This window comes from Pristis pectinata, chromosome 6, assembly GCF_009764475.1.
Source record: "Pristis pectinata isolate sPriPec2 chromosome 6, sPriPec2.1.pri, whole genome shotgun sequence".
Taxonomy (NCBI): Eukaryota; Metazoa; Chordata; class Chondrichthyes; order Rhinopristiformes; family Pristidae; genus Pristis; species Pristis pectinata.
Window position 1 is genome coordinate 19770783 of NC_067410.1, and position 25268 is coordinate 19796050.

Sequence of the window (25268 nt, forward strand, 5' to 3'; positions counted from 1 at the left end):
GCTCGATTTTTCTCTCTTCATTACCACAACCTGCGTTCTGGGAACGTGCAGCAGATCTGCATTTTGCAATGTTTACATTTCTTTACTTATATTGTCACCCTCAAACTGTGTTCATCTCATATATTTTACCCTCAGGTTCTCTCTCCCTAACTGTCCCCATTAACCCTTCAACCAGATAACCTTGTTTACATCTTATCTCATGGCAACCCTGGCCTCACCTTACAGATACTTCCTTTGTCTTATCCATGCTCCCTCCACCCTTTCTGCAACTTAAAAACAAATAGTTTTCTCTCCCTCCCCTTCCCTACAAAGGGACTTCAGCACAAAACATAAACTCTGTCTCTCTTTCCACAGATGCAGTCTGACCTATTGAGTGTTTCCAGCATTTTTTTTTTAAACACCACAGCGAAGTTGTTACTCAAATCTGACGTCATATTACTGAAACACAATGGTGATTTTATGAAGCACCACTCACTCCATTCCTTGGGCTGCCTGACGGGCAATGTCAATCAGCTGAAACATCTCCAGCTTGACTTCCTGGACGTGCAAGTGTTGGTAGAGGCTGCTGCCTTCACACCACTGGGTAACAATAGCCAGGTTAAACTTTGTCATGTAGCCCATAAATAATAAGATGTTTACGTGCCGTGTTTTCCTGCATCAAATAAAACAGATAAGAAAAACAGTTGCTATTAAAACAAAAACTTAAAAGGGGACATACATTTAAACCTTTTTTCAGCAAGTTCCTACCCTGTACATTAAGGATTACTGTTTGCCAGATTAGATAAAATAAGGTATCTTTATTAGTCGCATGTACATTGAAATACACAGTGAAATGCATCTTTTTGCATAGAGTGTTCTGGGGGCAGCCCGCAAATGTTGCCACGCTTCCGGTGGAAACATAGCAAGCCCACAACTTTCTCACCTGTACCTCTTTGGAATGTGGGAGGAAACCAGAGCACCCGGAGGAAACCCACGCAGACATGGGGAGAACGTACAAACTCCTCGCAGATAGAGGAGGGAATTGAACCCGGGTCGCTGGTGCTGTAATAGCGTTACACTAATCGCTACACTACCATACCATGCCTGATTAAATAGATAGTGAAACCCCTGAATTCCACACAAATGTACTTGCTGCAAACTTTGTTTCATTCAGATACGCACACAGTCACACTCCCTTTTGGGATGCTGTATCAGGAATTCAAACTTTAACCAACAATTCCCCTCTCTAACCAGTGAGGCCAATAGTTGCTCCAGGCAATATCAGCTAAGCTAATGGACAGAGCCAGAAACTTTTTCAGGCTTTCTAAACTCATTGACTGGACCTGGAAAAGCTCAGTGAGCCATCAGTTCCTTTTAAAAATGAACATCATGAGTGTGTAAAGTGCACTTAATGCAGAAGGGCACCCCAAAACATTTCAGAAATGTAACCAACTATACCAAAGCTGATATCAGGAAAGTTTACTCCTAAAGTTTATTCAGAAACATGACTTTAAAGCAGAACCTTAGAGACTGTCAGGCTGAAGAGTTTATGGAAGAGGGTACAGTCATAAACTGTAAGGGATTCTGACTTAGAGGTATTCAATCATAATTCCACGGATGGTAGCTTTGCACCACTGACTCCACAGCCAAGCTTCTCACCAGTGGTACAGTGAAGAAATTTAGACATGAAAATGGGAATTTTCCCAACTAGAAGCATTGGGGAGAACTGAGTGGTAGTCCTAAAGCCAGAGTCATACAGCACAGAAACAGGCCCTTCAGCCCAACTCGTCTATGCCGACCAAGATGCTTAACTATGATAATCCCACGTTCCCGCATTTGGCCCATATCCCTCTATTCCTTTCCTATCCATGTACCTGTTCAAATGCTTTTTTTTTAAATGCTGTGGTTGCACCTGCCTCTACCACCTCCTCTGGCAGTTTGTTTCATATACCCACCACACTGTGTGAAAAACCTGCCCCTTCAGTATACTCTCCTTTAAATATTTCTCCTCTCACCTTAAACCTACGTCCTCTAGTTTTAGACTCCCCTACCTTTGGAAAAAGACTGTGACGATCCTCCCCATGCCCCTTATCATTTTATAAACTTCTATAAAGTCATCTTTCAGCCTCCTACATTCCAGTGAGGACAATCCCAGCCCATCCAATCTCTCCTTTGAACAAAAGACCTCCATTCCAGGCAACGTTCTAATGACTCCCTTCTGCACTCTTTCTAGTATTACCACATCCTCGGTGTGGTGACCAGAACGGCACTCAATAATCCAAGTGTGGCCTAACCAATGCTTTGTACTGCTGCAACGTGACATCCCAACTCTTCTACTCAATACCCCTGCCAACGAAGGCAAGCAAGCTAAACACCTTTTTCCATGACCCTATCCATCTGTGGCCCCATTTTCAGGGAGCTATGAACATACAACCCAAGGCCCCTCTATACATCAACACTTCTAAGGTCCCTGCCATTTACTGCTGTTACGGACTCAGTGAATGTCCCTTCAAGATAGTGTGTGTGTGTGTGTGTGTGTGTGTGTGTGTGTGTGTGTGTGTGTGTGTGTGTGTGTGTGTTTGTGGCGTGCTTACGTCAATAGAAGATAAAGGACGTAATGATGTTGTTGAAGAAGTCAGAAGAAGAGAGAGAGAGAGAGAGAGAGAGAGAGAGAGAGAGAGAGAGAGAGAGAGAGACCAGCCTGCTAGTTTTCTCTATCGATGGATGAGAAACAATAACTGTGTCTGCCACTGAAATCCATGCATGGAAATTGGAAGTAATCCGATGGAGTTCACTTTGTTGCTGACCTGTAGAAGGAAACAGGCATTTGTGTGGACGACCACGATTCGGATGCTTTTCGGGGTGAGGAAGTCACTACCGAGTAAACACTGAGGTGTTGTCTGGGTTCCATCGTGGAACATTTGGACTTTGTAATTACTCTCTCTATGTTTCTCTACATCTACGTCTTATCTCCAGACAACGGTGGTTGTTGAAGAAGCCCTTGCTCATGTTTCACCTTATGGCTTGTGGAACTGAACTTTAAGAACCATTCCTGAACTTGGAGTTTGGGACTTTGCCACACACACACACACACACACACACACGAAGAGTTTAGTTTTTGGGGTTAATGTTCAAGGTTTAACATTTTTGAATTCTAACATACTAACATTTTTACTTTTATTTTACGTATTATTATAAGTAGTGATTAATAAAATAGTTTTTAACACTGAATCATGACTCAGTGTGTTTCTTTTGTTGCTGGTTCATGACACTGTATATATCTGGCCAGTATCAGACAGCGTGTGATATACGACGACAGCAGTTGGGATAAGGTGAAGTGTGAGAGCATATAAAATGGGAAACCTGCCACTGGTGTTTCTTTAGCCTGCAGCCTCCTCCAGCTCACAATATTCCTCCATTCCCAACCTCCTGTGCATCTCTTAACTAAATCACTCCATCACTAGCATCCATGCCATCAGATGTCTAGACTCTAAGCTCAGGGATTCATTCCCAAAATATCCCCTCTCTCTCAAGATGTTAATTAAAACCATGTTCCATGCCTACACCAGTAACGCTCCCCAACTCTTTCTCCGCTGCATTGACGACTGCATTGGGGCCGCTTCCAGCACCCGCGCTGAGCTCATCAATTTCATCAACTTTGCCTCCAACTTCCACCCTGCCCTCAGATTCACTTGGTCTATCTCCGACACCTCTCTCCCTTTTCTGGATCTCTCTGTCTCCATCTCCGGAGACAGATTAGCCACAGACACCTTTTACAAACCCACTGACTTCCACAGTTACCTTGTCTACACCTCTTCCCACCCCGTCACTTGCAAGGATGCCATCCCCTTCTCCCAGTTCCTCCGCATCCGTTCCCATGATGAGGCTTTCCATTCCAGGATATCTGAGATGTCCTCTTTTTTCAGTAAACGGGGTTTCCCTTCCACCACCATCAGTGCACCCCTCACCCACATTGCCTCCATTTCCCGCACGTCTGCCCTCACCCGATCTTCCCCCACCACCCCCACCCCCCGACATAACAGGGACAGGGTTCCCCTTCTCCTCACCTAACACGCCACGAGCTTTCGCATCCAACACATCATTCTCTGCAACTTCCACTACCTCCAACGGGATCCCATCACTAGGCACATCTTCCCCTACCCCCACCTCCACTTTCCGCAGGGATCGCTCTTTCCGTTACTCCCTTGTCCACTCGTCCCTCCCCACTAATCACCCTTCTGGCACTTATCCCTGCAACTGTGCAAAGTGCTACACCTGCCCCTACACCTCCTCCCACACCACCATTCAGGGCCCTGGACAGTCCTTTCAGCTGAGGCAGCGTTTCACCTGTGAATCCGAGGGTGTCATTTATTGCATCCGGTGCAGCCTCCTCTACGTCGGTGAGACCGACGCAGATTGGGAGACCGTTTCGTTGAGCACCTTTGCTCCGTCCGCCGCAAAAGCAAGGATCTCCCGGTGGCCACCCACTTCAATTCCACATCCCACTCCCACATTGACATGTCTATCCATGGCCTCCTCTACTGCCACGTTGAGACCAGGCGCAGGCTGGAGAAGCAACATCTCATATTCTGTCTTGGTAGTCTCCAACCTGACGGCCTCAACATAGATTTCTCTAACTTCCGTAACAACTCCCCTCTGTTCCCCCCCCCTTTGTTCCCTTTGTGGCCCCTTCACCTCTTCCTCTCCCCCCCACCTGCTCCTCCCCCCCCCACACCTGCCCATCACCTCCCTGCGGTTCCCCACCTTTCCTTTACTCCATGGTCGCCTGCCCTCTCCTATTGGATTCCTTCTTCTTCAGCCCTTTGCCTCTTCCACCTATCACCTCCCAGCTTCTTACGTCACTCCCTTTCATGCCCCCTTCCCCACCCACCTACCTTCCCCCTGTCACCTGGACTCATCAATCACCTGCCAGCTCATGCTCCTCCCCCTACCTTCTTATTCTGGCTTCTGCCCCCTTCCTTTCCAGTCCTGATGAAGGGTCTCGGCCCAAAACGCCGATTGTTCATTTCCCTCCATAGATGCTGCCTGACCTGCTGCGTTCCTCCAGCATTTTGTGTGTGTCGCTCCAGGTTCCAGCATCTGCAGAATCTCTTATGTCCCTTCAACTAAGCTTTTGGTTAGCTGTTTTAACATAGCCTTGTGGCTTAGTGTTAAATTAAATCACTCCTTTGAGTCCTTGGGATTGTTTTACTATGTTGAAGGCTTCACATAAAGGCTAGCTTTTGTTGTGATAGTGGTTTTTGTGGCAAATGGGTTGGCTCCTCTTCACTTTCAACTTCCCCATTACTACAGGCAAGGCCCTGAATTGTTTCACAGTTATCTTGCCAAAATTTATTAACCAATATTCCTAACGCAATCTTGCAAACTATGTCCTTATCTATATTATTACTGGTGCTTTGAACAATTAACCATGTATGGAGCTCAGTTACTTCTTGTACTAGTAAAAGAGAAACCATTCAACACTGGCAATATCCCCAGAACACCAATGACCCAAATGACAGTGTAGTTTCTGGCAATATTACTTAAGTGGAATTCTGGCCAAGACCCTCATAGAAAACCTCTACTTCTTCTTACCTTAGAACCTGAACTTCATTCCGAAAAGCCTGGAGTTGTTCTGGGGTTGGATCAGTCACCTTTAGAATCTTCACAGCTACATCACCTGAAATGCCAAGATTAGAAGAACTCTAATCAGTCATACAATTGAAGAGTCAAATCAGACTGCCACGGTCTGTAACTCGTAACTCCCATTTCATACCAATCCTAGGGGTGTAGTAGACCATGAGATATTCTCCACTGGCATACCAAATTAGTACTTTCATCCAAATGCTTCTAACCTATTTTGAACCACATACCCATACTGTTAAATAAGGCAGCTACTGCCTTGACTGTTGATATAAAACAATTACTGGGGATGACCAAATAATGTATATTTTTTTAAACAGACAGGTTATCCTACATGTTATTTGGTGTCAGGTTATAAATATTAAACTCAGCCACACTTATTATGCCATGATCCATAATTAAACTACTTTAAAAGGCAGTGACATCATTAAGTGGAATCATATTGTAAAACCAATAAAGCAGAGACTATATGAATTAACATCACTTCAAGACACTTCATTCAATTAACATCTTGTTATTAAAACCTTCTACAAATCTTTTAAGTTCTCTGATGAAAAAAAATGTTTTAAAAATAATGAACTGGAGAACTGGTTGTTAATTTTTAAAATCATTAGACTTTAGATTTTCTCCTGATACCAAACATAGGTCAGCAAGAACAAATAATAAAAAAAAAATCAGAAATATGGCTAAGCGTGTGTTAAGTATTATGCAACATAAAGAATATGAAATAGAATCTGTAATTTTTTTTAAAACTATCCTATCATTTGAATCTTAAAGGATAGGAAAAGTTCTTTTAAAAATAGATCTTTCTTAGTGCCTTCCAGATGCTCCTCTGTTTTAGCTCCCTTGAGTGACGTGAGCAAATCATCAAAGTGAGACCCACCTCGGGCACTTAGATCTTTGGACTGTAACGGTATTTTCTGTGCCAAATCTCAAATAAAGGTTTCAAGAATAGAATTGCCTATTTCCCCTGGAATACATTATAAATACTTCTTTCTGCTTTGTTCTTGCAGAAGGCAGGCTTTGGCAGAACACAAATATCTTTTCTGCAGTTGTAGGTCGTCAATAGGAGCAAATAATAAAAATAATAAAGTGCCACAGCAAAATTTGCTGATTACAAAAAGGTAGAACTGTATAAAACAAACTGTATAGAAAAGGCAAAACTACCAGGCTTTGCTATCATTACTCTGTGAAAATAACAGCATCTCTGTTCTTGTGTACTTGGACACAAAAACCAGAATGTTGCTGTCAGTGGTTTGACACAACTTTGCAAGTTGCACTTTGACTTTGTACTGAACATGGAGTTCAATGAAGAAGTACAGGCTTGGGCTAATTGCCCAGTGCGTGTGGACATACATTGCACTATGTCCGGGAAGGCAGCAGAATGTTTTCCTGTATATTTAATATGTTCCTTATATTTCTATATAGGGCCTTAGTGAAACCACAACTGGAATATCGTGCACAGTTCTGGCATTCCCTACCAAGAAATTTTTCTTGTAACAGGACGAGTGCAAAAAAAGTTTAAACAAATTGCTTCCCAAGATACAGGGGAGGAATTTCCGCATGGGATTAAGCAGACCAGGCCTTTACTCTTCAGAGTTTAGAAGAATGAGAGGTGATCTCATCAAAACGTACAAAATTCTTGTGGAGCTTGACAGGTTAGATCCAGTGATGATGTTTCCCCTGGATGGGCTGTCTAGAATCAAGGATCATAGTCTCAAAATAAGGTATTACAAGACTAAGTAGGAATTTCTTTACTTGGATGGCAGTGAATCTTTGGAGTTCCCAACCCAAGGCAGCTGTGGAAGCTCAGCTGCTGAGCATGTTCAAGAGATCAATAATTTTGGATATAAAGTTATTCACGGGATATGTGGTTAGTACAGGAATGTGATGCTAAGATAAAAGATAAGTCATGATCTTATTCACTGGCAAAGTAGGAACGAGGGGCTTAATGTCCTGCTCCTACTCATATTAAGGGAATGCCTGCACCCTTTAACAATGGTAAATCAACTACTCTAAATTCCTTTCACTACTGCCCCATTGTGGCTGCAGTCTGCACCAATCAACAAAATGCACGACAGTTACTCGTCCAGGCCACTCCAATATCAACTCCCAAACCCGAAATCGCCACCATCAAGGACAAAGGCAATAAGTGCAGAGGAACAATGCTGCCTCCAGGTTGCACACCATCCTGACCTGAAAACATTGCACTGGCCCTTCATCGTCACTGGGTCCAATCCTGGAACTTCCTGTTGAAGAGCACTGTGGGACTACCCTCACCACAGAAGGTGGCTCACCTCCACCTTATCAAGGGAAATTATGATAAGCAATAGATGCCTACATCCCAAAAAGGAATTAAAAAATAATTTAAAAGACTTTCCCTTGTCTTACTAGTTCAAAAAAAACATTAAAATCTTTCCAAGACTTTATAATTCTCCCTCATGGTTTGTTGATATAGATTCTTTGAAGCTTTTGTTTCTCAGTTTTCAATTTTTTTTCATGTTTTTAAAAGTTTGATGTATTGGTTTGTTATTGTCACTTGTGCCAAGATACAGTGAAAGACTTGTCTTGCATACCGATTGTACAGGTCAATTCATTACACAGTGCAGTTACATTGGGTTAGTACAGAGTGCATTGATGTAGTAGAGGTAAAAACAATAACAGTACAGAGTAAAGTGTCACAGCTACAGAGAAAGTGCAGTGCAATAAGGTGCAAGGTCACAACAAGGTAGATCGTGAGGTCAGATGTCTAAACAGCTCAGATTAAATTTGGGGATGAGACTTAGCTTGTCGATATTTTTCTCATTTGTCAGTGGAGCTGGTCTTTACAGCCCTGCATGACATTACTTTTATACCTGCTAGAGGTTCTGATGTTGAATGGTGTGCTGCAGAAATATCTCCCAACACTTTGTCCAAACGCTGACAGTAAGTGTGCGCTTCTTTCCAAAACAGAGGCCAATGGCCATGCTTTTGCTCTGCCATTGTGGTAGATAGATGCAGCCGTTGAATGTCATATAGCATACAAGTTTTAGAGATAAGAGGCACAGAGAATGAGAGCTAAGACGGAAGGGTAAAGTTAATCTACACAAGGCAATGCACAGGTTAAAAAATTTTGCATGAAGCTTTGGATCGGGGGTAGGTCAAAGGTAGGGAGGCAGGCGCCCCATGGGGGGAGGGGAGGAGAGGGAAAAAAAAGAAATAGGCAAGGAGAAAATAGGCTAGGAAAAGGGAAGAAAAGCTGTTGGGAGAAAAGGGAGGCATGGCGGGGGTGGAGGGTTTGGTTCACTTAAAGTGGGAGAATTCGATGTTCATGCTGTTAGGTTGTAAGTTTCCAAGACGGAAAATGAGGTGCTGTTCCTCCAGTTTGTGCTTGGACTTCTCCTGGCAGTGAAGGAGGCCGAGGACTGACGTATTAGTGATGGAGTGGGAGGGGGAGTTGAGGTGCCTGGCAACTAAACCAAAACCTTTGACCCATCCCCCAGTGGATCTGCTCTCCCCTCCTCTCCCACACCTGCCCATCACTATCTCTTACCTGCATCTACCCATCACCACCTTGTGCCCACCCCACCTCCCCTCTTTGGTCCACCTATCACTGCTCTGCTTTTCCCTTCTATATATCAAGCTTCCCCTTTTCCCATCTTCAGTCCTGAAGGAGGGTCCTGACCCGAATCGTTGACCATCTGCTTTTCTCCACGCAACAACTGCCGACTCCTTATTACCAAGCCTAACCCTCCGACTACCAACCTCGACTCCATCACCACGATTTTCAGCAGCTGACCTTCACCTGACTCCTCCACATGCTTCAACACTTGGAATTCCCAGCACTTCCTCCTCCCACAACTCCAGACCTTGCTCTCATCTTCCACCCCTGATTCAGAATCATCCCATTTCCACAGAGAGGAAAGCACCCAGAGTACACTATTGAATTTCACAAATAAAACATCTGTTGGCCCACTGCACAAGGTTTGCTTAATTGCATTTACCAGTGTCAGAAAATTTCTAGGCAAGTGAGTGCCAAGTATTGATTGTTGGGATACACCCATTCCTCCACTTATGAAAAGGATGCATTTCTGGAAAATGTTTTAAGCAGCAAAATTTTGTAACTTGAAAAGGCTTAGTGAAATACATTCTGGCCATTTTTGTACAGTGTATTCCTATGTGCAGAGATGGGCTTAGTTTTCATTAAAGCAAAAAGTAACTTTGTAAAATGAAGACATTACCCTAGAGAGTATGGCATTAGAGAGAAAATTTGCAAATCAAGGACTTAATCCACAAGTTAAAATATGTATGATAATAGAATTATTTTACATGGAAGCAGAGAAGGCAAAGATGAGGTTTAAAATTATGCAATGATGAATAGAAAAACTTTGCCTTCTATTTGGGGAGCCAGTGATGTGGGGTTGCCATTCAAAATCCTGCAGAACTAAAAGTTCCCAGAGCAATTTCTTCAGCGCTATTTATGCAGGCAGCAATGCTTTACTCCAGGAAGTAGCGGAAGCAAACTGCAAATGCATTTGTAAGGAAATAAGCAAATGAAGATAAAAGTCTATGGCCAAAAAAAGCAATTAATTTTGGGTTGCTTCAGCAAAGTTCCAGTGCAAACATTCTAGGCTGGTGGAAGCTTTTAAGCAGTCCCAAACCACAAGTGAAGCTGTAAAGCTGCAATACTGGAATGAAGAGGTGACGCAACTGTAGTTAGCCAAGCTCTGAGTGCAGTTTAGATCCGAGCTCCAACTCTGGAGCTGTTTTTCATTTTCATATTAAAGTAAAGCTGTGTGTAATTCAAAGTTGCTCCATTTCCATTACAGCAGTTTTGCAAACTTCCTCAGCTAATCAGACTAAACAAACCATTCGTTATCATCAACTGTATGAATAACCAGTCAGGAGGCAGGCCAATTCACCCACAATCTGCAACTCCCACCCAATGTGGTCAGTGCAGTAATTCCAAGCCATTTTCTCTCCAGTAAACCACAAGCAGGGCTCTGTATGAACAGTCAATGCGGGCATCTGTTTATTTATTAAACTTTTCAGAAGGGAATTGAACTGAATGTTAAATACTGGCTTTGTAACACCTCTTATAAATGCCAAAATATTAATTTAAAATTTAATTTGGAAGCGTTAGATTTCAAATTTTAAAAGCCAACAGGGAAACGAATGCCACAAGGCGTAGTGGAGTTATACAAGTGACAATATTCCAACTGAGATCATTACCTAACAACTAGCATACAAATCTCATATACATAGCATGCAGATTAAGGTTAAACACTGCACCAACTAGTGCCTACTTGCCCTGGGTTGATGTCTTATTCAAATAAAACTTAAGTGTAAAATTCTCATTTAAGTGAAATCAATTCAGCTCTGAAAATTGGGTAATTATAAAAAATCTTCTTAATTCCTTTCAGCTTTAATATTTTTGTACAGTTCTTCCATTATTTCCCTCCCTCAGTGAGAGGATAGGAGACAATCCATCTGTAATTGGATGCTACAGATAAGTTTCCCAACAGGCCATACACTCCAATTTCCTTCCTTTATATCAGAGGAAATGTTGAAGACGTAGAGACAGCAGCAGCAGTGGCACTGTAGGACAATAAATGCCAGGCTTACCAAGCAGCTCACATCTTGAAGTTGAGCTTTACAAAAATCCAGCCCCATAGAATCATAGAAATTTACAGCACAGAAGGAAATCATTTGGGCTGCCACATCAGCATGGTGAAAAACTGAGCTATTTAAGTTACTTCTCTGCTCTTGGTCCATAGCCCTGTAGATTGTGACTCTTCAAGTGTTCATCCACATACCTTTGAAATGCAACAAGGGTTTCTGTTTCCACCACTCTTTTAGGCAGTGAGTTTTAGATCCATACTGCACTTTGATTTCCCCAAAGAGGTCTCTAATCCTTCCACCAATTAACTTAAATCTACGTCTCTAGTTATCAGCCTCTCTGTTCACCCTATGTAAGTCTCTCATAATTTTATACACCTAACTCAGAGGCTGGCTTATGGAACAAAATGCAACAGACTCTGCTGCTGCATAGGTTGGGACTGAGGCAAAAGCAGACAATGTTCTGCATATCGCTATGCTTCATCTGATCTGAGATGTGGATAAATGTGGATAAATTGGGAATAGTTTTATTCCCTAAAACAAACATCCTTCATATAATAAACACAAAATACAGTGAAACAAAAAGGTTGAATAAGTTATGCACAGAATAATGAAAGGTCTTTTATCCAGGCTACAAAACTACAGGTCAGATAGGTGTACTTCTTGAGATACATAAACAGTAGCTTAAAGATTCATTCAGAGTTCCCACATTTAAACACAAGTCGGGACCATCTGGCAGTTTGGTTGGGGTTAATAATTAAGCTTTTGTTATCCAATAACACCAATTTATCCACAGAAAGAAATTACACTACAATGAAATGACAATTAGATATAGAAAGATAATCAGCTTCTTACCATGCCATTTTCCTTTAAATACAGTTCCAAAAGATCCAGAGCCTATTCTCTTCAATAATACAACTTCCTCCCCTTTTATTTCCCAGTAGTAACTGGAATCCCGTTGAACCCGAGGTCGCTGTAACACATAATGTAGTGTTTAAACTAGCTCTACAAATTATGGCAAAAGATGTGAAAAATATTAATTTCAAAATGTTGATCAGTCAGCATTCAAATCTCCTTGACAGAAGTGACTAATATATCACAAGTTTAACTCTATTAATTCATTGGATTGCATTCAGGCCTCAATTCTTCATGAATACAATTCTATAAGCAAGATAAAGTGCAGGATGAGGTCGCCTCTTTCTCACATTCAGATCCATATTCCAATCTGCTAATTCAACTGATCTTGACTGGAGGGACAGAGTTGAAGGTAACAAATGACCTCAACATTCCCTGAGTTAAAGAAAGGAAAGCCAGCTAGGATTTGTACTTCTGGTTACCACCCAAAGTCCATTGCTGGGCATGTTCAAGTCTGAGTGTGTGAGAAAGGGATGGCTTCAGCTGCTGAATAACAGCCTGCTGGATAAAATAATAGGTGACCATTAAACTACACTCCAGGATAAGCTAACATCTTACAGGAAAAGGCACAAGTTGAAAACAAAGAGGGTATATTACTTCACTTGGTCTATTTTAATTTTTAAAAATGTTAATATTATGATTAACATCAGATTATGTTAATGCAGACGAAGTCAGAGCGTGGATTGGCTCTGAGGACTGGGATGTTATAGCCATAACAGAAACATGGCTGAGAAAAGGGCAGGATTGGCAGCTCAATATTCCAGGATTCAGATGCTACGGGCGTGACAGAGGTACAGGTAAGCGAGGAGCAAGCGTTGATTTTTTGATAAGGGAGAATGCAAGAGCAGTACTTAGAGAAGACAGTCTTGAGGGGCGGGGGGAATTGTCCAGTGAGGCCATATGGGTAGAATTTAGAAACAGGTAGGGGAGGGTCACTCTGGTGGGGCTGTATTATAGACCACCACCCAACCCCCCCCCCCCCCCCCCCCCCAAATAGTCAGTGGGAATTTGAAGAACAGGTGTGTAGAGAAATTGCTCATAGTTGTAAGAATAATAGGGTTGTATTAGTAAGAGATCGTAATTTCCCTGGTATTGACTGGACTACCCAGAGTGTTAAGGGCCTGAACTGGGTAGAATTTGTGAAATGTGTCCAGGAAAGTATCTTAAGTCTATATACAGAGGAGCCTACTTGGGAGGGTGCAATACTGGGCTTCCTCTTAGGGAATGAGGTAGGGCAGGTAACTGAAGTGGCAGTCAGGGAACACTTTGGCTCTAGTGACCATAATTCTATTAGTTTTAAGATAGTGATGGAAAAGGATAGGACAGGTCCACAGGTTAGGGTCCTAATCTGGAGCAGGACTAACTTTGGGGGAACTGGGCAGGATCTAGCAGAGGTCGATTGGGTGAGCCTGTTTGAAGGGAAAGGAATGAAGAGCAAGTGGGAGGCTTTTAAGAGTGTGATATCAAGAGTCCAGAAGCAGCATGTTCCTGTTAGGGTTAAGGGTAAACCTGGCAAGGTTAGGGAACTTTGGCTGACGAGAGATATCGAGGCTCTGGTCAAGAAAAAGAAGGAAGCATACATTGAGTTCAGGAGGTCGGGGACGAGTGAATCCCTTGACGACTATAAAAAGGTTAAGAATAGTCTTGATGGAAGTCAGGAGGGCAAAGAGAGGGTATGAGATGGATCTGGCAGGTGAGGTGAAGGAAAATCCCAAAAGGTTCTATAGATATATTAAGAGTAAAAGGGCGGCTAGGGAGAGAGTAGGTCCCCTTAGAGATCAGCAGGGCCGCTGATGTCTCAAGCTGCAGGAGATGAGTGGGATTTTTAACAATTATTTCTCCTCTGTGTTTGCTGAGGGAAATTTCATGGTTGCTCAAAAGATAAGGGAAACAAGTGGAGATGTTTTGGAGGACTTCAGTATTACCGGAGAGGAGGTGTTTGCAGCCTTACAGCGCATTGCGGATAAATCCCCAGGGCCCGACCGAGTGTATTCTCGGACTTTGTGGGAGGCTAGAGAAGAAATTGCAGAGGCCCTCACGGAGATATTGGCTTCATCGTTAGCCACTGGTGAAGTTCCTGAAGACTGGAAGGTGGCTAATGTTGTTCCATTGTTTAAGAAGGGCAGGAAAGACAAGCCAGGGAACTACAGGCTGGTCAGCCTGACATCAGTAGTGGGGAAGTTACTGGAGGGAATTCTGAGGGACAGGATCTACCAGCATTTGGTTAGAGAGAGTCTAATTAGGATGAGTCAGCATGGCTTTGTGTGTAGAAAGTTGTGCTTGACAAACCTTTTAGAGTTTTGTTTTAAAAAGAGGTAACAAAAAAGGTAGATGAGGGTAGGGCAGTGGATGTTGTCTATTTGGACTTTAGCAAGGCCTTCAACAAGGTCGCGCATGGTAGACTGGACCTTCCAGTTAGGTCCCATGGAATCTAGGGAGAGCTAGTTAGGTGGATTCAAAATTGGCTCGGAGGTAAAGCAGAGGGTGGTGGTTGAAGGTTGTTTCTCAGAATGGAGGCCGGTGACTAGTGGTGTGCCGCAGGGGTCGGTATTGGGACCCTTGTTATTCATTACTTACATAAATAATTTGGATGCAGATGCACAAGGCTTGATCAGTAAGTTTATGGATGACACAAAATTAGGAGGTGTTGTTGATAGTGAAGAAGGTTATCATAGATTACGGGGGGGGGGGGGTTCTTGATCAGTTAGTGAAGTGGGCCAAGGAGCAGCAAATGTATTTCAATACGGATAAGTGTGAGGTGTTGCATTTTGGAAAGTCATACCAGCATAGGACTTGTACTATGAATGGTAGGGCGCTAGGGAGTGTAATGGAACAGAAGGACCTAGGGGTACGTGCATAGTTAGTTGAAAGCGGCGTCACAGGTAGACAGGGTGGTGAAAAAGGCATTGAGCACACTGGCCTGCATCAGTTAGGGCATTGCACAAGTCTTTGGTGAGGCCACGCTTGGAGTACTGCGTGTAGCTTTGGTTACCCTGTTACAGGAAGGACAGGGTTAAACTGGAAAGAGCACAGAAAAGATTAACGAGGATGTTGCCAGAACTAGAGGGCCTCAGATATAGGGAGAGGTTGGCCAGGCTTGGTCTTTATTCCTTGGAACATAGGAGAATGAGGGGCGACCTTATAGAAATGTTTAAAAATTATGAGAGGCACAGATAAGATGGATGGAAACCGTTTTTTCCCTCCAGGGTAGGGGAGCCCAAAACTAGGGGGCACAGATTTAGGGTGAGAGGGGAAAGATGCAAAAGGGACCTGAGGGGCAACTTTTTCCACGCAGAGGGTAGTAAGTATATGGAACGAGCTGCCAGAGGAAGTGGTTGAGGCAGGTACAATAGGATCATTTAAGAAGCACTTGGATATGTACACGGTGGGGCGGGTTTAGAGGGAGAGGGGCTGAACGCAGGAAATTGGGACTAGCTAGGTGGACACTATAGTCAGCATGGACTCGTTAGGATGAAGGGCCTGTATCCGTGCTGTATGGCTCTATGACAATCTCACTCCCTCCACCCCTGACACCCCCACCATCACTCTGAGTCCAAATCACAGGCTGAGACAGAAGATTTTGTTTTGCTGCCCAATGTGTGAAAACTTGTTTTCAACTCTAGTTTCTGGTCCCTTGTATTGACTGATTATCTGTCTGGGTGTTCAAAAGGTTTCTGGTTGGGTGGCACTGGCTTGTATTCACTTCACCCTTCCACATGAGGAGGACGTTACAACAGTTCACTAAATTAACAAAATCCCAGTAGTTTTCAATAGCTTGAAAAACAATTTCCTACCCAACTGTGTCAGTAACTTAACTGTAAATACAAGTGCCAAATATCTCTCTTCTCATATAAATTATCACTTCATATAATGCGAACTATATAACTGACTCACTTTATATGCTCGGTAACATGAATAAAAGAATCTGTGCACTGACTGTTAATGAAGAACTAGAAAATAAATCTTTAAAAATTGGCGAGAGGTCATTGGATATACTAGGGGAAAGTTTCCTAAAGGACTAATAAAGTGTGCAGCTAATCAATGTTCTATTCTGTGCTCGGTATTGCTAACTGATGTACATATACATCTGGCAACAAATATCCGAGCTAAGCCATCCTCAACTGTGCGGAACTTTCTAAGAAAGAGGTATGTGGATCCTTACACATACAACAATACTTTGGTTTCATCAGTTTACTTGTACTTACTATCTTCTTTGTTCCTTCAGATGTTGCTGATGGTCTTCTGTCTCTGTGAGTTTGAACAGGAGACTTCTGTTTAGAATCACGTGTTGGGCTTGAGCTGGGTGGACTGTTTGACAGTGCTGATGAAGGAGCTAAATAAAAACAGGCAGTTTAATATTACAGTTGGGCTTAGTTTTTTTTTAAGTTTTAAATGACCCTGAAGTTATTTTGGATTTGTATTGAAAATTTGTTAAAACTGGAAAATCTGTGTAAGCGTCCTATGAAACTTGTCTGCAAGTTTTAATGGGCATGGAAACGTGCAATGGGGCTCACTTTACTTGGCTCCAAATAACTCTGGATATAATGCTCTAACAGTTGGGTGGCTCCCATCTAAGCATCCTATGAAACTTGTCTGCAAGTTTTAATGGGCATGGAAACGTGCAATGGGGCTCACTTTACTTGGCTCCAAATAACTCTGGATATAATGCTCTAACAGTTGGGTGGCTCCCATCTGGGGAAGCACAAAGAAGCTTAAAACGTTCTGCACTGGCAAGCTGCCTGTTTTACATTCAATGAAGCTGCAGAAGAACTATGGAGATCCTTAAGACTTGGTCATATCCTTGGAGTTTGGAGGCATACAGGGTAAATAAGTAGTATAATTACAGGAATTGCATGCAAATATGCAACATGAAAGTAGAAACTTTAACCAAAAGTACTTCTTGGTAAATTGGTCTGGAAACAACTGGAGAAAGTGGAGTTTCCATTATTGTCTGATGTTGAGCTGATCAAAATGAAAACGTTACAACTGTTAACAAGCTTAAGTAAGTGCTATGAATTAGTTAATATTAAATGAGAGTGTTATTTCAAATAACAGTTCACAAACATCACAATAATGTAAAATAATAACAATGATGGCATATTGCATGATGCTCTCTCAGAGCAGATGGGAAACAAAAAAAAAATCATGTCTGTATCATGTATCCTAACAACAAGCTGGCATAAGACTATTATACAAAGATAGGTGGAGGGGCAGGTAGTGTTGAGGAAGCAGGGAGCCTGCAGAAGGACTTGGACAGGTTGGGAGAATGGGCAAAGAAGTGGCAGATGTAATACAGTGTAGGGAAGTGTATGGTCATGCACTTTGGCAGAAGGAATAAAGGCATAGAGTATTTTATAAAGAAGGAGCGAATTCAGAAATCTGAGGTGCAAAGGGGCTTGGGAGTCCTAGTGCAGGATTCCCAAAGGGTAACTTGCAGGTTGAGTCGGTAGTAAGGAAGTCAATGCAATGTTAGCATTCATTTCGAGAGGACTAGAATATAAACACAAAGATGTAATGCTGAGGCTTTTTCAGGCATCAGTCAGACCATACTTGAAGTACTGAGAGCGGTTTTGGGCCCCATATTTAAGGAAGGATGTGCTGGCATTGGAAAGGGTCCAGGAGGAGGTTTATGAGAATAATCCCAGGGATGAAAGGGTTAATGTACGTGCAGCATTTCATGGTTCTGGGCCTATACTTACTGGAGTTTAGAAGGATGGGGGGGGGGGGGATCTCATTGAAACCTACCAAATATTGAAAGGCCTGGATAGAGTGGACATGGAGAGGATGTTTCCAGCAGTGGAAGAGTGTTGGACCAGAGGGCATAGCCTCAGAATAGAAGGACATCCCTTTAGAACAGAGATGGGAATTTCTTGAGCCAGGGGTGGTGAATCTGTGGAATTCATTGCCACAGATGGCTGTGGAGGCCAAGTCACTGGGCATATTTAAAATGGAGGTTGATAGCTTCTTGATTAGTAAGGGCAACACAGGTTACAGGGCGAAGGCAGGAGAATGGGGTTAAGAAGGAAAAATAAATCAGCTATGATCAAATGACAGAGCAGACTCGATGGGCTGAATGGCCTAATTCTGCTCCTATGTCTTATGGTCATTTGCCTTCCAACCATTACCATGAATAGTAAACAATAATCAACTTACTTCTTGGAGTGTGACTTCTTATTGCATCCTGTAAAACAAAATATATTATCTCTGAATATCTATTTGCAATTTATAAAGAATTGGAATAATTAATTCATTATTTAGTTTGAGTAAGTTGGAAATACTTTCAATCAAAAGGGGAATCAGATGAATATATTTCAGTCTGTAGCAGATGAATATGTTAAATTAGTAAATCAACATTTTTGGCTTAAATGCACCAAATCAAAGCTGGCTGCAGCAGTGAATAATCTTAAAATATTCCAGCCAAATCAAAGCTTCTCCAAGTCAACCATCAATTACAGTTTTTGCCACTCAATTACCAAGCTAAGAAAATAATACCACTCAGTTCTGAATTGATGCAAGACCATTCTGAAACTATGAAACATATTAAAATGACCTATTCACCATCCAAATTCAATATGACCTATCTTTACTATTCAATCACAGAGAAAACTGATTGTCACTGTTTGTAACATGAATATGAATTGCGTTTAAAAAAAGTCTTGTTGAAGTACCTAGGATCGAGCATCATTTTACCTCAATAATACTGTTATCAATCGGCATATTGGTGCTGGACATATGGACATTGGGCGTAGATGAAGACCTTTGCCGCTGGCAGAGCTGTCCTTCTGTAGACGAGAAAGGCATGGGACAGTTGAAGGCATGAGAACTGGAATACCTGTACTGCAAGCTGAAAACAAGAGGGAAAAAGCACATCAGCAACAGTCAAATAATTCAAGAAACAATGATGGAAATTCTTCTTTGTTTAACGCTTCCAACTCACTTCTCAGGAAGTCGCGAAAGAGACTCACGAACTCGTCGTGTGGTCATTTGAGTAATAGAAGGCACAACTCCATCACTGTTAGAGGATGAGAAGAGTCTGGTGTATGGTGTGCCAGCTTGATAAGCTCTAACAGAAGACAGACAAAAAGAAATGAGCTGGCAATCAGAATATTCAGGGAATTAGTTAAAATACCCATTATTCAACTATAAATGTCCCTGAACGTAACAAGATTATCAAATGTTTTTCCATCAAATGAAAGTTCCATCATGGGGAGAAGATGGCGTAAGAATTACAGCCTTCATTAAACACTCTGAACAAAATCCCACACAACCATTACTGAAATCAGCTCAGCTGATGCACAATGTCACTGAAACCCAAACTCTGACACAGATATGACAGAGTCCAAGTTCACTGCTCTGCAGCCAATCTTTCCGAAGGCACGAGTTAAACATCAGAATTTATGTTCGTAGTTATTACTAGGCCTGGAGAACTTGTGCACAAGCTATTCACCATCAGCACAATATGTAGAATCAGTACAGTAATCTGGATCACCTGAAAGCTTCAATAAACTTAAACGTTTATGACAAAAGGTTTTCAGAAGTACCTAACATTATTCCAGTCGATACACATGGTGGGGATTTTGGTGCTACAATGCTCGTGGAACTTGTAACCACAGGTCTGACACCGAAACCCATTCAATAGGAATTTCTGACAGATATCACAGAACGCCAACTTCAAAAAGGTTTTCCGAACCTATGAATAAGATAAAATGATAAAGGTTTACAACAGTAACTACTAAAAAAAATGTGTATCATTTTAATTCAAGAGTAAAGTTAAAACACTTACAAAGTTGTGAGTAGTTAAGGGAAGATGATCCAGGACCTCAACCAGCAGCTCTTCACCAATCAAGGAAGTTGCATCAGTGGTCCAATCAATGCGGTACTTCGAGCTACAGACGGAGCAAGAGATATTAACAAAAGTTAAACTTCAAGTTACTTTTCTTTTTTTTATCAGTAGCAGCATAGCTGACCTCAGGCCAAACCTGCAATAATGGTTCCTGGAAGCATGCCACCACCAGCCGTAAAGATCAATGGCTCTCCTTCCAGCAATACATTCCATTTACTAGAAAATGCCTGGCATCTAGGATTCATGGAGCAGATCACCATTGTGGGGTGGTACAGTAATGCTTCAACACATGGCACCACCATATATATTAGGCTGGACCATCCAACTCCCAAGGAGTTCAGCGGTCAGCTTGCCTGGCAAATGCTGCAATGCAAAGATATCACTGGCGCGCACTGAAGACCAAATGACCAATCTTTGCGTGGGCTGATGACATTTCACTTTACATATGAATGACATGAAACCTGTGGTGACATTTCTCAACTGTATACTTTCTGGGGACTGGTGAGGTGGCTATGAGGGTGCTGCCTCCAGCCCAAAGGTTTCCCTGTAAATCACCTGGAGAGGAGGGAGAGTTTTTTTTTTAAAGTTAAAAAAAACAGACACTCTGTTTCTGTTATCCAACCTCAAAAGAATGTAAATACTGGCGGTTTTCCAGCAACTGCCAGTAAGGTTATAAAGACCACTAAAAAGAACTTCTGGAGAAGAGGGTCACCATGGAAAACCTTAAGTTTCTGATGTGTCAGGAATTTCATTTCCAAGCAAAAAAATGTTAAAATGGGGCATGTGGATAAAGGAAGTTTATATCCAGGTTTTCTTTACTTAGTTCTGAGTTTCTGATTAATGCTTTACACACCAATGAGGCAGCAGCACTAAAACCAACCCTTTCCAAGCCATGAGGCTTACACAAAAAAAAAATCACATGGGACAAATCATCAAATAACACAAACAAAAACAGTATAGCATCATCCGGTTTCAAACACAGGATCACGGAGGGGATGGAGACTGCACGTGGCTCTTTTGTAAAGCTTTAGAACCCACAGGAAATGAATCACTGCTGGCTCTGAAGAAAAATAAATCATTGCCAATACCTCTAGGAGGTCAGTATTAGTAAGCAGTCAGTAATCTTACTACTTATTTTCAAAGATTTCTTCATTTATAAAATCATAAACCTAGCGGTAAAATTCTATTTTTTTAAAAACATTTTTAATTATATATCGATCTCCAGCAGGCACTTCCTGCTTATTGTCATACGTGGACCAACTTCTTGGATTTGACCATCTTATTCACAACTTCTTGATTTTAACTGAATAATACTGGACTGGAATCATGACTATGCTTCACTCAATATTACCATTAATAAGTGCTATCCTGTTCCAAATCCCTGTCCTTAGCAAATTCAGAATCTGTTAGTTCTGCTCTGCTCCCCCATATTTATCCCTCAATCACCCCACAGCATCCCACCCAAGTCTGCCTCTGTCACTTTCTGCTTCACAATTAACTTAATGCATAGCACATGAATCTGGAAGGAAGGATCTTCTGGACACAGAATATCAGATTATACAAACAACTAATTTTCATTAATCTGAATTGTACAAGAGTTTAAGTTTTTTGCATTTCCTTGTTCGATGCACACTAATATAATAGAAACATAGAAAACCTACAGCACAATTCAGGCCCTTCGGCCCACAAAGCTAGTCAAAAACATTTCTCCGTTCTGAATTCATTCACCTTTCTCTTGTCAATTTGTACACCATTTCTCCACCTCCTTTTAAAATTGCTCTTCTGAATCTCAAGTACTAGAAAAATTACATGATGTCTCCTTAATGCTGTAAAGTAACTCGAAACTTTGAATAATTCCATCAGGATTTATCTGTTTCATATAACATAGAACAGTACAGGCCCTTCAGCCCACGGAAGTCTCCTTAGAAATTTGTCAATGATTCCTTGGTCCATAGGGTGTTTCAATGATATTACAATAGGAAACAAGAAGATGGTAAACATATTCCCATAAAATAACTCCAATCAGCCACTATGGGCCCGTCAATGATTCAACAAAAGAATATGTTTGCTTTCTTCTGCTTTTTAAAAATGTTCTTTAACAACAGGCACAAATATCGGATGGAACCAAAAATGTAAAATTTCTTTGCTCATCCATGCATTGCTTAGAGCTCGATATTCCACTGGAAAATGCTTCACTCGATTAAGGGCACTTATATTCACCAAATCTCAGTAATGTACATTGGAACAGTGACCTGGTCCTTATTTTGTTTAAATCCAGCAGCACTTGTTTGATCAATACCAACAAGAGTAGAAGCAGGCAAGCATCTCTAGAAGAGACCTGCTTTTTGTTATATATTTAATCCAGAGACAAATCGTGCTCTGCCACTAATTTATTGAAGCAGCTCAATATTCCTCCACTGGTTCACGACCTGTCGAATTTTGCTCACCCATTACATTCAGTTATCTTACTCCACGACAGAGTCCAAAGCTGTCAGAAAATGCACATCCTTGTGCTAGGCAAACTTGATCATAAAAAATCTTTAGCTTTTTCAATGAGCTTTGGCTCAGAGACTGAAGCACCCTTGGAACGATTAAGTTCGAACTATTCATATATAACACTCTCTAGTCTATCCAATTCAGCTTTATATAGACTATGCCACGTTATAACAATTTACTTATCTCTTATGTAAAACTGAACTATTTTCTATGCTTTTATGACATAGGTGGTGGAGGACCCATGTTGTATTCTTCCATCAAAACATTCCATAAATTGAACAAAAGGCAGTCTAACCACCTCCTCTTAAAATTCTCCCTTCGCCATGCTCCCCCCACCTTTTTCTCCCTTCTCAATTCTCCTGTAGATATCAATCTTCTCCTTTAGTGCCAACACCACCTTCTTATTTTTCTCACCTTTACCAGATAATGGTCTGTCCAAAGCCATAATGGCTCCTTAATAAGCACAGTGTGTGAAGGCGGAAAACACAATGCAAAAAAATGGACACAAACAAGAAGGACTACTAGTTGTGCCACCTAGCAAATTTGCCATGGGAAGTCTCTGATATGGAACCCACTTACTGGAGAATGGTGAAATGCATTGAGTTATCAGAAGATGCCAATTAATGGACCATGCTGAATGGCAAGTAGCTGGATAAGTAGGCTTTTCATGCATCTCAAAGACTATTTTCCATTAAGATCTAAATTAGACCATTGGTTATTCCTACAAATTATGACCTCTGACTTGTTCTTGCAGTCATTGTATTTATATGGCTAGTCCATTTAAATTTCTGACAAATGGTGAACTTCAAGATGTTCATTGTGGAGTACTACCAATGGTAATGCCACTGAATTCTGGGATCAGCAGTTACTTGCCACATATACACTCAAGCCTGAATGGTCATCAGCTCTTAATGTACGTAGGTGTGGATTATTTTACTCTCTGAGGTGTTGCAGATACTGTTGAATCCTCAGTCCTGTTAATAGGACGGAAGGATGCTCATCGACGAAGCAGCTAAAGATGATGGGCCAAAGAGAATGCCCTGGAAACTCCTTCACTTCTGGTCTAGAGCTGAGCCAACCGGCCTACAACAACACAATTATCTTCAAATGTGTTCAGTATGGTTCCAGCAAGTGGTTAGTTTCCTTCCAGACTCCCACCAAGTTCAGTTTTACTGGGGCTCCTTAACACCACACTGAAGTAAAGCCTTGGTATCAGGGACACCCTACTAGTGGAATTCAGCTCTTTTGTCCATGTTTGAACCAAATCTGTAATAAGGTCTGGAACTGACTGGTTCTGGCATGCAATGAGCCTGTGACTGGTGAGAAAGCACAGCAGACCCCCTTCTGTCACTTTTATTATGATTGAGAGTAGTCTGATGGTGCAGTAATTAATTGAATTAATTTTTCCTGCTTTTAAGACATAGCTGGACAATATTCCATTTTGCTAGGTAGGTGCCAGTGGTGTAACTATATTGGAATAGATGCAAAGAATACAGCCCATCCTTTTCTTTTAATAAAATATTGCACTTCCACCAGATTTTCCAATTCCCCCAAAAGAACAAGTACCCCATCAGAGTTCAAGAAGTCTTACTGAATTACATTTATATCAAGCCTGGCCTCCGAAATGCATCAGGATTTTTACCAAGAATAATGTCCAGGTAGAACTTACATTTTCAGATACACTTTACCAAAGTCAAGTATAGTCCTGGTATTAATCTGCAGTGTATGACAGAAGACAGTGGCACATCATATAAGAATTCATGGCAAAATGTTTGCAGAATTATTTGATATTAAGGATCTTTAAAACATCCAGCTTTTTATTTTCCTTAATCTGGTAGAATCCTGTTACATCATTCAGGCTGGGATGAAGCACAACCTCATTACAGGAAGAATATATTTAGAAATGAATAATGGCATCCTTAATATGTTATCAATAATTTACTCAATGTAGAAAGTAAATTTGACTCCATTAGAGAAGAACATTACAAATAATTTAGCCATTATTCATGGTAACAGATGAGACAAGCTTTCTTACCATCCTTGTGGGAGCCTGAAGACTGCACAGCAATCTGGCTGAAGACCACGGACTTTCAAAGCCTTTTTGAGACTGTCTTGTACAGTCATACCCGGTCGCACACTCACCTGTAGAAACACAGAGGAAGGGCAACAGGTTAGATATGCATAGTTCTGCATTCACATAACAATTTTTATCTACTTTTAAAGCATATTTTCCACTTAAAGTTTGATTTAATCATTTATTCTAAATCAGGAGGTGGTGGTGAAAAATCCAATGTGAGCAGCCTAGTGGCAAATTCAGGATTTCCGTATGTTAACTTTAGCAGAGAGGTGCCAAGTTGCCGTCAGTGATGCAGCCTTCCTACCCAGCTGTGCTGTTTTGCAGCCTTCTCCACTGTAAACAAAAGAAATGAATTCAATCCTGAAGAAAGCAATTTAGTCCTGAAGAAGTCTCGACCTAAAACGTCGACTGTCCGTTTCCCTCCATAGATGCTGCCTGACCCGCTGAGTTCCTCCAGCATTTTGTGCATTGATCCAAATCAATTCAATTGATGCAAATTTCAGTTAACTACAAGACAGTGTTGGTATGTGCTCACACATTGTTTCTGAGGTTTCAAATAACTTACTAAGCCATAATTACTGTTTAGCAAAGTGCCTGGCCTAAAAAAAAATGATTTTGTGTGAATTACATACACCATTCTGAGTGAAAAAGTTAAAATTTTGATCAATAACCATCCATAGATGTTGCTCGACTTGCTGAGCATTTCCAGTGGTCTGG

General features: G+C 41.6%; 1 protein-coding gene across 3 annotated transcripts in view; it reads right to left on the reverse strand.

Moving 5' to 3' along the window:
- raf1b (Raf-1 proto-oncogene, serine/threonine kinase b) overlaps window positions 1–25268 on the reverse strand; it is a 69805-nt gene that overhangs the window by 14449 nt on the left and 30088 nt on the right. For all 3 annotated transcript variants that reach the window (XM_052017322.1, XM_052017321.1, XM_052017323.1), the window contains exons 3-12: window positions 24510–24616; window positions 19919–20021; window positions 19677–19825; window positions 19073–19198; window positions 18826–18979; window positions 18289–18316; window positions 16341–16468; window positions 12076–12193; window positions 5575–5659; window positions 476–652 (exon numbers count right to left, since the gene is read on the reverse strand). In XM_052017322.1, coding sequence (XP_051873282.1) covers window positions 476–652; window positions 5575–5659; window positions 12076–12193; window positions 16341–16468; window positions 18289–18316; window positions 18826–18979; window positions 19073–19198; window positions 19677–19825; window positions 19919–20021; window positions 24510–24616 — 1175 coding nt within the window. The remainder of the gene's footprint in view (window positions 1–475; window positions 653–5574; window positions 5660–12075; window positions 12194–16340; window positions 16469–18288; window positions 18317–18825; window positions 18980–19072; window positions 19199–19676; window positions 19826–19918; window positions 20022–24509; window positions 24617–25268) is intronic.